Genomic DNA, 14,709 nt, shown 5'->3' on the forward strand with positions numbered 1-14,709 from the left:
GGCCACATGCATCGCTCCAGACAGGGATGAGACTTCTTTCCCCCTCATGAGTTTAAGGACACCAGCCTTAGTTACTAAGTGAAAGGGAGAGGGAAAACCATCATTGGACTGGACAAAGGGCAGCACCTTGATTTTGGGGAAAGATAGCCGAAAATCTTCGACAATTCCGGCACCTTCCCAGCCAATGTTTAGCTGCCTGAATTTTTTTACGACGACACGTTTGATTTGATGAACAACTCGAACAGCCGCTACACATACACTTGTCACCACCACCCCAGCAGACCTCCACTTGGTTTCAAATGCATCCCTTTGGTTGCTCACTTTGCTTCCGCCTCCTTCAATGAATTTTTGAATAAAGGCATGGCTACAAGGAATACATGGGAAAAAGCTGTTATAGAAGAAAGGTTCGTGGAGGAAATTACGACAATTATATGCCTCAAGACAACGTTTAACCTCAAGGCCTTTCCATGCATCCAGCAAACTCCGATAAAAACCGGGAAGTGAAGCACTGCTGACACAATCAAGGTCCACCAGGAAAAGGTGCCGATCATAGTTCAGTTCACCAGCCTGTTGTAATAAAAAAAATGTGCAAATGGGTGCCAGGGCAGCTCCTCCGCATACAGTAGTCTCTGTACAGACTGAAGGCGAAAAGCCATAAGCCGACCAGAGACATCAATGACTCCATGACCCCCCTCCTTTCAAGGGTGGTACAGTATATACTGGGCCGCAGCCAGTGGTAGCCACTCCAAAAGAAGTCTATCAACTTCCTCTGGATGGCAGGGATCAGCTCCTTGGGTGGCTGCAGGGTAATGACTTCATGCCACAATCTCGCTGCAATCAGGTTATTGATAACAAGAGCGCAGCCTCCATATGAAAGAGACAGCAGTCGTCCATTCCATGATTTTAAACGGTATGCAATTTGTTCCACACCTCCTTCCCAATTCCTCATTTCCATTTCATGGTTTCCAAGATAAACTCCAAGATATTTTACTCCATCTGTTTTTCATACCAGATTTTGTGGGAGTGATGGTGGCGATGTGAATGAAGGGTTACCTGAACTACACCAGAAGGCTGCACTTTTACTCTAGTTTACTTCACCAGAGGAGGCGGCAGAGAAGTCTATTAAGCACTGCTGTACTGCAGCCACACTGCTCGGGCCTTTAATTAAAACCTTGGTAAGAGAGGTGACCAAGAACCCGATGGTCACTCTGGCTGAGCTCCAGAGATCCTGTGTGGAGATGGGAGAAATTTCCAGAAAGACAACCATCACTGCAACACTCCACTGATCTGGGATTTATGGCAGAGTGGCCAGACGGAAGCCTCTCCTCAGAGAAAGACACATGAAAGCGCACTTGGAGTTTGCAAAAAAAGCACCTAAAGGATTCTCAGACTGTGAGAAACAAGATTCTGTGGTCTGATGAAACCATGTTTGGCTTCCGTCTGGCCACTCTGCCATAAAGCCCAGATCGGTGGAGTGTTGCAGTGATGGTTGTCCTTCTGGAAGTTTCTCCCATCTCCACACAGGATCTCTGGAGCTCAGCCAGAGTGACCATCGGGTTCTTGGTCACCTCTCTTACCAAGGCCCTTCTCCCCCGATTGCTCAGTTTGGCCGGGCGGCCAGCTCTAGGAAGAGTCCTGGTTGTTCCAAACTTCTTCCATTTAAGAATTATGGAGGCCACTGTTCTCTTGGGAACCTTCAATGCAGCAGAGATTTTTTAGTAGGCTTCCCCAGATCTGTGCCTCAACACAGTCCTGTCTCCGAGCTCTGCAGGCAGTTCCTTCGACCTCGTGGCTTGGTTTTTGCTCTGATATGCATTGTCAGCTGTGAGACCTCCTATAGACAGGTGTGTGCCTTTCCAAATCATGTCCAATCAATTGAATTTACCACAGGTGGACTCCAAACAAGGTGTAGAAATATCTCAAAGATGATCAAGAGAAATGGGAGGCACCTGAGCTAAATTTCAAGTGTGATAGCAAAGGGTATGAATACTTATGTCAATGTGATATTTCAGTTTTTTCTTTTTAATAAATTTGCAAAACTTTCAAAAATCCTGTTTTCTCTTTGTCATTATGGGGGTATTGAGTGTAGATTGATGAGGGAAAAAATGAATTTAAACGATTTCAGCATAAGGCTGCAACATAACAAAATGTGAAAAAAGCAAAGGGGTCTGAATACCTTCTGAATGCACTGTAGAGGGAGAGATTTTTGCCTTTTATATTTATAGATGTGCGATTTTCCATGATGGACCATCGGTGTGGCCATACGTTGTTCAGACACATATTTTTACGACGTGGCAGTGCCGAGTGAGCAACGTGGTAAGGTCAAGTGAACGACAAGGTATTATGTACGCAGTTCAGTCACCTGCACTACCCCACACCACAGTACGCAGTTCCCTCTGTACACAATGTCACTCTGCTAAACACATCAAAAAATACATCCTATTCTCCTTTGTAATAACTGGACGATGGACCAAAGTACAAAGTGCCTGCGGGCCCCACGGTGTCATGTGGTGCCTTGTGTTTTATTATTTTATTTTTTTTGTTTTTTAAACACATGACCGCATTGTTTCCCCTTTTTGAGCGATCTGCTTTCATCTTATACAATAATATGCTTGTTCATGTGAGTTTCTGTAACAATCCTTTCCACTGATTGGTTGGACAGCTGGCCTGAGTCCAACCACCCACCCACAATTTCATCCTGAAGAAAAATCTGATGGTCACCATTTTGGAGCTCACTGATATGCTGAGGCAAAGATGCCTCGGAATTGTCATATTCACAATCACATGCACTCCACATACATTTCCCTTAACCCTTTGAGTACGGATGACGTCGAAAGCTGCAACCCGCGAAAAAGTTTTGTGTACGGATGACGTTACTACACGTCATCGACTATACCTATAAATAGATCGTCCGTAAGTGGTTGCATTCCCATACCAAAATGCCAAATTAATCCCGTACCGGGGATATTTTTATCTAAAAAAAATCCCGTACTCAAAGCGTTGATTGTGAAACTACCAAAGTGAGAGTTCAAATGATTTTGAGCCGATAGGTGTCACGGGCCTTGTGAAGACCATCCTCAGCAATCGAGACAGTGGTCTGCTAACTCATGCATGGCCCAAATAACTATGTGACATTCTCTCAAAGAGAGATTACACCCATGTCATTAGAAACTTGTCCAAGGCCATTATTTACTTTTTTTAGATTTTCAATTCAAAATAGCGCAAGAAAAACTTCTGCCTTTTAAGAGGCTGAGTAACAGACGCATTTTCACTCCACTGCGCATGTGCAGTATCCCTCCACACCCGCTTGAACGAGGGCAACCATTGTGTAAAGTGGTACGTACGCAATTTCCATTGCATATTTCTTCATAAACGGAATCGTGACAATTCGTTATTAAACCCCGCGTCGTCATAAAGTGTGTGAAGAGACCTGTGAGTATCAAGAAGCAGCGACAGTGTAACGTTATCGGTGCAATTCGACATTATTCAAAGACAGTGTGGTGAAGGAACAAGGCAAATTGCAAATATACATGTAAAAATCAAATGCACAGTAGATGTACATATTCCAAGTTCTCTGAAAATGAAGCTCCCACTTTACCACTCAGAAAATCCACGAATGCTAAAGGGCGACCTTAAGCCACAGCTTCCTGCAATATGGAGGTCAAATCCTAAGGCGTGGATGACTGTGTCGGTGTGTAGAGGACTACGTAATTAATTTATGCATGGAGAGTGGTCTAAAGGGTGGAAAAACATAGTATTATTCCACGAGTCTTGCTTATGCGCAGGATGTGCAGGGACATTGTCTACAAGGAGCAAAACTTTGTTGATGAGATTCTTCTCCTTGATGTCATTTTCAATGAAGCTGAAGAAAGCTTGAAGTGAGGAGGGGATTGGCATTCTCTCAAGCAGGGCTTAAACCCATGTCCTTGTAAAATGCCTTTGTCCGAGGTCATTATTTCCTTTGAATGGTGTGTGTATCGGCTATACACACCAGAAAGTAAGATAATTGGTTTCGGGTCATTTATTGTCACATTTCTTTTCTGCATATCTCACAGGATTGCGAGTTTGACAGGGGATCATGACGGGTGGGGAGGGGGTTTGAAGGCTTGGAGTATGGAGAGGATTCACACTTTATGGTTGAGAGGGGGACGGCGAGGACCTGCGGTTTCTGAGGTGGTGGGGAAGGTTGGGAAAATTGAGGACGTGAAGTCATATTTGGCAAATACCACCCATCACTTCACTTTCGCGTTTCTCGATCAAGGTGGCAACATTAGTTCTCTCCAGGCATCAAATGTTAAGTTATTTTTCCATTTGTGTGTTTGTCAAATTTCCACTTGTTATTTTATCGTCTATGCATGATCATCTATCGTCGATGCAAAGTTTGTTTCTGGTTAGTTTTGGTTGGAATTTCCTGTAACTCGTAATTAATTAATCGTTTTCTGTTTGCTCCAAGTGTGCGACCTTATGGCCTTGTAGCCTGAGGCTTCCCCCATCGGTGGTTGTTAACTTAAGTTCCTTACTTGGCTGTTTTGCTTGGTATTTTAGATTTTTCCCTTCTCCCCCAAACTTCCCCAAACATCTACTCTTTGTCTAACGTTTTAAATTTCCCCCAAACCCCTCAAAAAACAAAGAAAAAAAACCAAAAACATTTATTTCCTTTTCTCCACGTGTGCTGTTCCGTGTGCTTCTGTCCACGTGCGCTGTCTCGCCCCGCCCCCATTATCTCCTTGCATTCCACCTTTTGCCCTGTTCACATGACTCGTGGTTGTCCCTCTAGGCCCTCTCCCCATTGGTATTTTGTGAATGTAAGACTGTTCTTCACGGTTCTGTTAAAAAATTATTTAAATATGTTTAAACTTTCCCCTGCAGTGTTTTATTCAGTGGTATATTACAACACGCTGTTTTTCTTCCGATTTAAAAGGGTTTTTTCAATTTCCTCTTTAACTCATTCCACTTCAAAAAAAATTCAATCTCTTACAGTCATTTATCCCTACATGTTCTAAACTCACTTTCATTCCACCCCTCCTCTATCGTTCTTAAACGGATCTCCGACTTGAAAATCACAATAAACCCAATTTGTTACAAATGTTCGTCTTTCATTAATCATCCACTTTATAAACTCCCCCCTCACCCCTCCCCTCCAAATCTCCCCCCTTGCCCCTCCCCTCCTAAACTCCCCCTTGCCCCTTCCCTTCAAAACTCCCCCCCCCAACCCCTCCCCTTCAAATCTCCCCCCCTACCATCCCTCTCCAATTCTACCCCCTCCTCCTCAAATCCGCCTCCTCCCCACTTCGTCTCCCTTCTATTTCATACCTCCACCTCCTCCAACCTTCCACGTTCCTCTGCCACCCCTCAAACAACCCCTCACTGTGCCTCATCCCATCACCATCAAACCTTTCATCCTCCTCATCCTTCCCTTTCTTGTAACTCTTCTGTAATCTCTGACACACTATCAACTGCTCTCCCTACCTCCCCCTCTCATCCTAAATCTGACCCTACCCCTGCCCTCCCCTGTCCTGCACCGGATGCTCCCCCTCTCTCTTCATTAATGGGATGGACCTCAAACATCCGGGGCCTTCGCTCAAACCTGACTGATCTCTCCATACAGGTTGCTTCTGACAAACCAGACGTAATCTGCTTAACATAAATTTTCCTCCTTCAAGATGTCTCTCATTCCTTAATATCTCTTCCTGGTTACTCCCTCCTCCGGTATGATCGACCTGAGCCTCGTCCTGGTGGTGGGGTTGCTATCTTTATCAAAAACTATCTTCCTCTCTCTCCTCGCACTGGCCACTCTCCACCCAACCCCCTGGAGTACCTCTGGCTACGGCTTCCTCTCCACTCTCACCTTTTGTTCAAATGTGTTCTGCACCGTCCTCCAAACAGTGATGATTCCATTTACATTTCGCTGTCTGACAACATGGACCAACTTCTATCCACTCATCCCAACTCTCTCTTCCGCATATGTGGTGACTTCAACTGTCATCATGCCAGCTGGCTGGGTGTGGGTTCCTCTCTCACAAGTCATGGCACCTCAGCAAAGGACTTCTGTGACTCATTGGAACTGACACAATCTGTCAATTTCCCGACCTGGATCTCAGTAAATGGAGTATCTTCTCTTCGAGACTTGGTTATGACAAACTTCCCTGCAAATGTCTGCTGCTCTTCCGCTCCAATCGGTTCTTCTGATCATGTGCTTGTTAAAGTGGACATCTCTCTAGCCATTCTCAGAGAGCCTCCTCAGCGTCGACGAGTCTGGCATTTCACTCAGGCCGACTGGCACGGTCTTCAAGCAGCTATCAATCATCTGGACTGGTCTCCCATCTCGACTGCCTCTGACATCAATTCTTCCTGTGAATTCTTCCAAAGCAAACTGCTCCCTCTCATGCACAGATAGATCCCATCTCGTCTTCAGTTGTCTTACCCTTCCTCCCGTCCATGGCACATTGAATCTTGTGGTGAGTCAGTTGCCCTGAAACAACTTGCCTTTGCCTCTTGGAAGGCTAATCCAACTGAAGGCAATCTCAGTTCCTTCCACCAAGCTCGGAACAAGTGTGTGTCTAACCTCAGGAGTGCCAGGAAGAACTATCTCTCCACACTCAAGAATGAACTCTCAAACCTGTCTCCCTCCTGCAAATCCTGGTGTCATCTGGTCAAATCTGTTTCTGGTGTTTGTTCCCCCTCCATCCTCTCCCTTACCTCAAATGGCTGCACAGTTGACACCGCACGTGACAAAGCCAAATGCCTCAACTCTGTGTTTGCCTCAAAATCTTGTGTCCCAAACCCATCTCTCTCTGTTCCCACCTTTCCCAGTCGAACCCAACTGCTCCTGGACTCTGTGTCCTTCTTTCCTTACAAGGTGGAGAAGGTTTTGTCAAACCTCGACTCGGGTTCTGCAACTGGACCTCACGGCATCAGCCACGGGTCCTAAAATCCTGCTCTGCCGCTCTATATCACCCTCTCTCTGTTCTTTTCACCCTCTCCTTTTCTCAAGGTCATGTGCCAGCATCTTGGAAATCAGCAAACATTACCGCTTTACACAAAAAAGGTGCAAAAACACATCCTTGCAACTACAGACCAATCAGCCTGCTCCCAATTATCAGCAAAGTCATGGAATCCATCATTGCTTCGGATATCAAATCCTTCCTCTTCTCCAATGGCTCGATCTCCGATCATCAATTTGGATTTAGACCAGGTCATTCTACTCTGGACAAGCTGCATCTGCTATCTCAGCAATGGATGGAGGTCGTCAATGCCAAACAGGAAATCAGAGCTGTCACCCTTGACATATCACGTGCCTTCGATACGGTTTGGAACCCAGCTCTGCTCACCAAACTCTCCTCCGATGGTATCCATGGAAATCTCCATGCATGGCTTGCGGACTTCCTCTCTGGTCAGAGTCAACGTGTGGCCCTGAATGGATTTCTCTCACCTCCCCTTCCTGTTCAGTCTGGAGTTCCCCAAGGTAGTGTTCTGGGCCCTGTGCTTTTTCTTGTCTTCATCAATGATTTCTCCGACTCTCTGGAAAATCCTCTCCATCTCTTTGCTGATGACTCCACTCTCTGCCGCTCCATTCCTCATCCCTCAGATCGGCAGTCTGCAGCCTCCTCACTCTCTGTAGACCTGGACAAAATCACAGACTGGTCAAACAAGTGGAACATGTCTTTCAATCCTGACAAATCTCACACTCTCACTTTGTCTCTCCGAAAAGACCATCTGGACAACCCTCCCATCTACTTTCTGAACAATCCTCTTGAAGAAGTTCTGTCGCTCAAGCTTTTGGGTCTCACTATCTGCCATGATCTCGCCTGGGAAAACCACATTTCCAAGCTGGCCTCCAAAGCCAGCTGGCCTTTCCAAGCTGGCCTTCTCCAAGCTGGCCTTTCTTGGCACACCTGAGCTCCTCACCACATATAAGGCTTTCATCCGCAGCTCAATGGAATACTGATCCCCCCCTCTGGGCCAGTGCTCCTGCCTCATACCTAGCTCGGCTTCACACTGTTGAAACCAAAGCTTTCAGAATCATTGGAATCTCCCGCGATGAAGCTAACTCCGAGGGCCTTTTACTCACTCACCGCAGGCAGGTTGGTGGTCTTTCTGTCTTCTACTGACTCCTCCCCAGCGTTGCTCCCCCAGCTCTCTCTGTGCTCTGTCCCCCAAATATTCCGACAGGTCGCACAAGATCTGCCAGCAACCCTCTTATGGTTAAACTGCCAAAATACAGGCTCTCTGCTCACCTTCACTCTTTCATTCCCCTTTTCTCCCGCCTCTGGAACAAACTCCCCCACTCCCTTCAATCCCACACCTCCCTCCACGTCTTTAAAACAGCTGTTCACCACCATCTCTTATCTTCCCCCATCCAAAACCTTGATCTTTTCTACCCCCGCTAATTCACCCCAGATACACTTTTTTTTGAAATTCCAACTTCTTTCCTGGAAGTCCTTGCAGTGTCCATATGTTTTATATCTCGCCCCCCCCCCCACCCCCCACCCCCCACAGATCTCTCGATGTCCCTGCTCTCAAATGTTGTGTGTGTGTCCTTCCCCCTCTCTCCCCATCTTGTCTACCGCTCCCCTTATTATATGTTTTATGTGTCGGTTTGACTTTTTGTGTGATTAATGTCAGCGCTTTCACGAGCCTCGATCTTGTATCCGAAAAAAATAAAATAAAAATAGATACGTGCAAAGGAAGTGAAACCACGAAGTCAAGAGAGAATCGAAAAATATTGTAATCTTTCTCTCACAACCGACCCCCCCACACCCCCTTCCCAGATTGTATAGCTATGTGTGGCGAGGAGTCACTTCCTCCCTTCCTCTCTCTCTCCCCCACCATCTCTGTCCACCTTCCTCTCTATTTGTCTAACTCCCACCCACCTCCTACCTCCTGGAATGTATCGTGGCGTGTGGTGACATCACTCTCACTTGCGTCTTTATTCCCCACACGCCCCCCCCCCCCTCCTCCTCCTCACTGTCCTCTTCTCTTTCTCTTTCCCTTTCTCTTTCCCTCACCCCTTTCCCCTCCTCTTAGTATTCCCATCAGCAAATCGATGGGTGGTATTTGCAAGTATAAAATAAAATAAAGTTGCTCCTCTATTACAGAGACAGCCTCACAGACAGATAGACAGACAGAGTGAACCAATTGATTAACCCTGCTTTGTGCTACCCGCGTGGGATAACAGGCTCAAATAGTGCCTTGATCAACAATATTTCAGCATACTTAGCACATTGGAGGAATTTTGACATTTAAAGTGGAGTCTTGCCTTTTGGACAACATTTAGTAAGGATCCATCTGTGTGATCAAATGACTATAGCCAGGCTCACCTTCCTAAGGCACATACCTTGAGGTTGTCAGCTAGGTTGGTGCTGGCACCCATTTCAGACCAACACGATGCAGCTTGAACCTCGGTCTGAAGTCCTGCTGTGTGCTGCCCACCACTGCTGCATGACCGTGGTGGCCAAGCAAACGAGTCTGCTGGGCAACACAGAAATCCAAAAGTTTTTCCAAAAGAAAGAAATCAAAAAGTAAAAACTCATTGTATTCTTGTGCACCAAACATAACTCGTTAAGAGTAAATAAGCCAAAAACAGAAGAGCCAAGTGTTTATAGAACAGAATAAAAAGCAAACTACATTTGAGACACAGCGAAGGAGACTGGATCACTGCATACAATCTAATGCAATGAGCAAGTACATCGCTCTGTACCTGTGAAGACAACAATATCGAATTTTAACTTTGCGTAAACGTGCTGCAAATTTAAATGAAAACAAAGCAAAAACAGAAAATCAAAATGTACCAAAACATCGAGTTGAACAAGTGCACCCAAAGATATGTTTGAAGTCCTCTTGAGATTGTGCGCTTGGAAGGCTGATGGTAAATCACTCAGTATAATATTTGCAAACACGGCATGGCAGCATAAGGGAGAGCTACAAAGAGGAAGACGGAGAACAGAGGAAGATATAGACAAACGTATACACCATATTTTCCGGTGTACTATCTGCGACCATGTATTAACCGCAACCTTGGTATTCACTCTCAAATAAAATTTAAAAAATCATGCTCCCGGCGAAACTTGAAGTAGGACTGGAAGTGTGTAGTCTTATCTGCCGTGTCATCCAGTACATGTTGGGAGATGTGTGTGTGGCGTCGAACCGACAGATCATGGCGTGCCATGAACCTGGAGGCCCACGATGGGCTGGTTGTGGAGTCCACAATGTCATCCTCCTTAGCTCAGCTCCTTGCCTGGAGCCTGAGAGCAAGTGTTGCGCAAGTGTTGAAAATGAAAAAAGTGTAAATTCAAATTCAAAAATAACTAATTTCCCATTATAAGAGGCCGAGGTTATGGTGAGTGTTGCCTCAATCCTCATCTTATTGTCCTATTTTTACTATTACAGTGAATTATTTTATTCAAATTACAATGTTTAAGATCCACCTGGCATTCCTTCTCAGGCAGCAGAAGCTCCTCATTTGAGAGCTTCAAAAAGAAAAAAAATTCTGGGCCCTGTGCTATTTCTGGTCTTCATCAATGATCTCTCCGACTCTCTGGAAAATCCTCTCTATCTCTTTGCTGATGACTCCACTATCTGCTCCTCCATTCCTCATCCCTCAGATCGGCAGTCTGCAGCCTCCTCACTCTCTGCAGACCTGGAAAAAATCAGACTGGTCAAACAAGTGGAACATGTCTTTCAATCCTGACAAATCTCACACTCTCACTTTGTCTCTCCGAAAAGACCATCTGGACAACCCTCCCATCTACTTTCTGAACAATCCTCTTGAAGAAGTTCTGTCGCTCAAGCTTTTGGGTCTCTCCATCTGCAATGATCTTTCTTGGGAAAACCACATTTCCAAGCTGGCCTCCAAAGCCAGTCGCCGACTGGGCATCCTCCGCCGTGCGAAGTCCTTCCTTGGCACACCTGAGCTCCTCACTACATACAAGGCTTTCATCCGCAGCTCAATGGAACACTGTTCCCCCCTCTAGGCTGGTGCTCCTGCCTCACACCTAGCTCGGATTCACGCTGTTGAAACCAAAGCTTTCAGAATCATCGGAATCTCCTGCGATGAAGTTAACGCCGAGGGCCTTTCACTCACTCACCGCAGGCAGGTTGGTGGTCTTTCTGTCTTCTACCGACCCCTCTCCGGCCTTGCTCCCCCAGTTCTCTCTGTGCTCTGATCCCCCAATATTCCTCCAGGTCGCACGAGATCTGCCTGCAACCCTCTTATGGTTAAACTGTGTTATGGATTTGTCACTTCCGTTGTTGTGGTTCTCATCCACTGTAAACATTTTTGGTTGCATGTACTATTATATTGTTATCGTTTAGGTGAAATAGAGATAACTGTTTTCAAAAGGTAAAAAAAGTTAGTGTTTTAAAAGAAACCGGAAACCGGATCGGGAACCGGACGAGGAAGAAGAAGAGGAAAAAGAGACGGAGCGAGTGAGGTGGAAGAAGCCAAGCTGCTTCGAGGTCTTGAGCAAACGCTGGCGAATGGGGGTCATGAGTGAACTTTGGGTTTCCTGGGAAAGGGATTAAGGCGACAGAGTTGTTATCGCTGTGACAGACAAACCTGCGTGACAGGTTTTGCAGTTGATTCCGAAGGGAATCATTGGAGTGCCGTTACGTCTCGAGTACGGGCCATTGGCCATTTTGCCTTGCGCCAGATTTCGCATCGCTCTAGGCTCTTCACCTCACTTCAACCATTTCACCGCATCCAGACGTTAACCTGGTGTGTGTGTGTGTAACGTGGATTTTGAGTGGGAATTTGCGGTTCGCCGATTGGGAGCCGTTGAACGTCCATACCCAAAGGTGTGATTTCCCAGTCGCCTCTTGAGGACACCTTTGCCCATCTTTGGCAGTGTGACTGTCAACCGAGCGGGATTCTGGTCTCAATACAACATCGTTCTGACGATCGCTGGAGCGTGGATCGACTTTGGTTTTAAGCTGGGACAGAAACATTGGGAATGTTCTTTTCGCTCACTTGGAGCACAGTGAGTTACATTGTATGAAACTGATGGTACCATCATAGGAATGATATATTGGTTGTACAATTGATTAATATTGTTATTGTACTGTTATTCTTGTGTGACCTTAATACAATACTTGTTAGTTGGTAACAATTGGTGTGGTTTCACCATTGACCTTTGACACAGAATAACACATCTTTCTGCCGTGACTTCTCTCGGGGCTCGGAGGTACACCGTGACCGGGGTTCGGGGAGGAGCACGTAACAACTGCCAAAATAAAATCTAGGCTCTCTGCTCACCTTCACTCTTTCATTCCCCTTTTCTCCTGCCTCTGGAACAAACTCCCCCACTCCCTTCAATCCCATTCTTCCCTCCAGGTCTTTAAAACAGCTGTTCACCACCATCTCTTATCTTCCCCCATCCAAAACCTTGATCTTTTCAACACCCGCTAATTCACCCCAGATACACTTTTTTTTTTTTTTTTTTTGAAATTCCAACTTCTTTCCTGGAAGTCCTTGCAGTGTTCATATGTTTTATACCGATGCGCACCTCCCCCAAAGCCCTCCCCCTCCCACATTTCTCCCGATGTCCCTGCTCTCAAATGTTATGTTTGTGTCCTTCCCCCTCTCTCCCCACCTTGTCTGCCGCTCCCCTTATTTTTTGTGTTTTGTGTGTCGGTTTGACTTTTTGTGTGATTAATGTTCGCTCTTTCACGAGCCTCGATGTTGTATACCAAAAAAAAAAAAAAAAAAAAAAAAAAGCTCCTTCTGGTACGAGTCCAGCAACTCCACTACATCACCCTCCTCCACCTCATCAAAGCCTACAGTCTGCCTTGGCCATTTTGACGATGTTACGTTGTGTTTTGAACACATCATTATTCACGCCGAAACCCTTAAAGCTGTGAACAAATTGAGGGCAAAGTTTCCCCCATACACCATTCATGCAGGAACAGGTGACTTCCCTCCAACATTCCCAAACATTCTAAATATTACATGGAACATCCCTTCTTGTAAAGAAATTCCGGAATTCCTGTACAGTCATCTGATCATTATCAATTGATTTCAACTGCAAATCATTAAATCATGATCAGGTTTGCAAATGTTCTTCAGATATAATATGCACCTTGAATGCAGCAATCACTCCATGGTCCTCATATCATCTGTACCATCACCTGTTGTTGTCCTAAAACATCCATTTTTACTTCCATAGTGATGGCCTTCCTCTGTATTTTGCTCGCACGACCAACCTTGCTACTCCACGCAAGAGTTACGCTCATTACAGCAGCACAATGTACGTGTAAAATGGGAAACACTTCACTACACGCACGATGCTAACATGGAGCTATAGAGGGTTTCCAAAAACTGTGGTGGGGTAAGGCGAAGGCGAGGGAAGGCAATCGAGCCGGAATCCGGGTGTTATCGCGAACACATTTTCATGTTGTTCAGTGCGAAAATTTAATCACAGCGTTACTCACGCACTTGAGTCACTTAATTCCAAAAAAAACAAGCATTACGCCTAGGTCCCCCGTCGGGGAAGTGATGTGAGATGACAAAGTGGAAGATGCACAAAACATGCTATGATATCATATTTCGGTGACAAGGTTCAGACATACATGGAGGCGGCCATCTTGGATATTGACGTGGCGACCCAATTTTCAATAGCGTTCTTCCTTATGCCTAGATACACCCACACACCCGATTAGAAGTTGGTCCTTCGCTTATTTTTCAAGATATTCCACTCACAAGGTTCAGACATACATGGCGGCGGCCATCTTGGATTTAGACGCGGCGACCCAATTTTCCATAGGTTTCTTCCTTATGCCTAGATACACCCAAACACCAGATTAGAAGTTGGTACTTCGCTTATTTTTCAAGATATTTCGCTCACAAGGTTCAGACATATATATGGTGGCGGCCATCTTGGATTTTGACGTGGCGACCCAATTTTCAATAGCGTTCTTCCTTGTGCCAAGATACACCCACACACCAGATTAGAAGTTGGTACTTCGCTTATTTTTCAAGATATTTCGCTCACAAGGTTCAGACATATATATGGTGGCGGCCATCTTGGATTTTGACGTGGCGACCCAATTTTCAATAGCGTTCTTCCTTGTGCACAGATACACCCACACACCAGATTAGAAGTTGGTACTTCGCTTATTTTTCAAGATATTCCGCTCACAAGGTTCAGACATACATGGCATCAGACATACATGGCGGCGGCCATCTTGGATTTTGACGTGGGTTGCACCCACACACCAAATTCGAATGCGGTCCTTCGCTTACGCACGCACGCCCGCACGGACGGACGGACGGACGGACGGACACACGGACGGAGGGGAAAACCATAGTCCCCCTTTCGCTCCGCGGTGCGACGGGGACAAAAAAACATGCGCGCACGACTCCAAAAATGCACGACTGGAGACCAGGTGTCAAACATTCCTCACTCCTGTTTGTTAATCAATCAGAATTGACAGAATGACAGGAACCCAATGACGTGTCGGGGTTGCCGTGCATGACAACGGATAAAAACGTGCAACGGCGATCACTTGTACTTACATAGATATAGATAATTTTGAAAGTTCTAAACGTTCCCCGATATGAAGAACATAGACCGACTGGAATATGTATGATAATTGGGATATAATTGAAATTCAGCATCGATTGTTTTTAAATACCTAGCTCGGCTTCACGCTGTAGAAACCAAAGCTTTCAGAATCATTGGAATTCTCCCGCAATGAAGCTGATTGTGAGGG

At 45.8% G+C, this 14,709-nt stretch overlaps 1 protein-coding gene across 13 annotated transcripts in view; it reads right to left on the reverse strand.

The window, feature by feature from the left end:
• The window catches only part of SMG7 (SMG7 nonsense mediated mRNA decay factor), a 396,971-nt gene that overhangs the window by 12,322 nt on the left and 369,940 nt on the right, over positions 1-14,709 (reverse strand). For 7 of the 13 annotated variants that reach the window (XM_068109497.2, XM_068109496.2, XM_068109493.2 and 4 more), the window contains exon 23: positions 9,338-9,471. In XM_068109497.2, coding sequence (XP_067965598.2) covers positions 9,338-9,471 — 134 coding nt within the window. The remainder of the gene's footprint in view (positions 1-9,337; positions 9,472-14,709) is intronic. The other 6 variants (XM_078774989.1, XM_078774992.1, XM_078774991.1 and 3 more) reach the window with 1 other exon arrangement.

This window comes from Myxine glutinosa, chromosome 3 (assembly GCF_964187855.1).
Source record: "Myxine glutinosa chromosome 3, kmMyxGlut1.1, whole genome shotgun sequence".
In the NCBI taxonomy this organism is placed as follows: Eukaryota; Metazoa; Chordata; class Myxini; order Myxiniformes; family Myxinidae; genus Myxine; species Myxine glutinosa.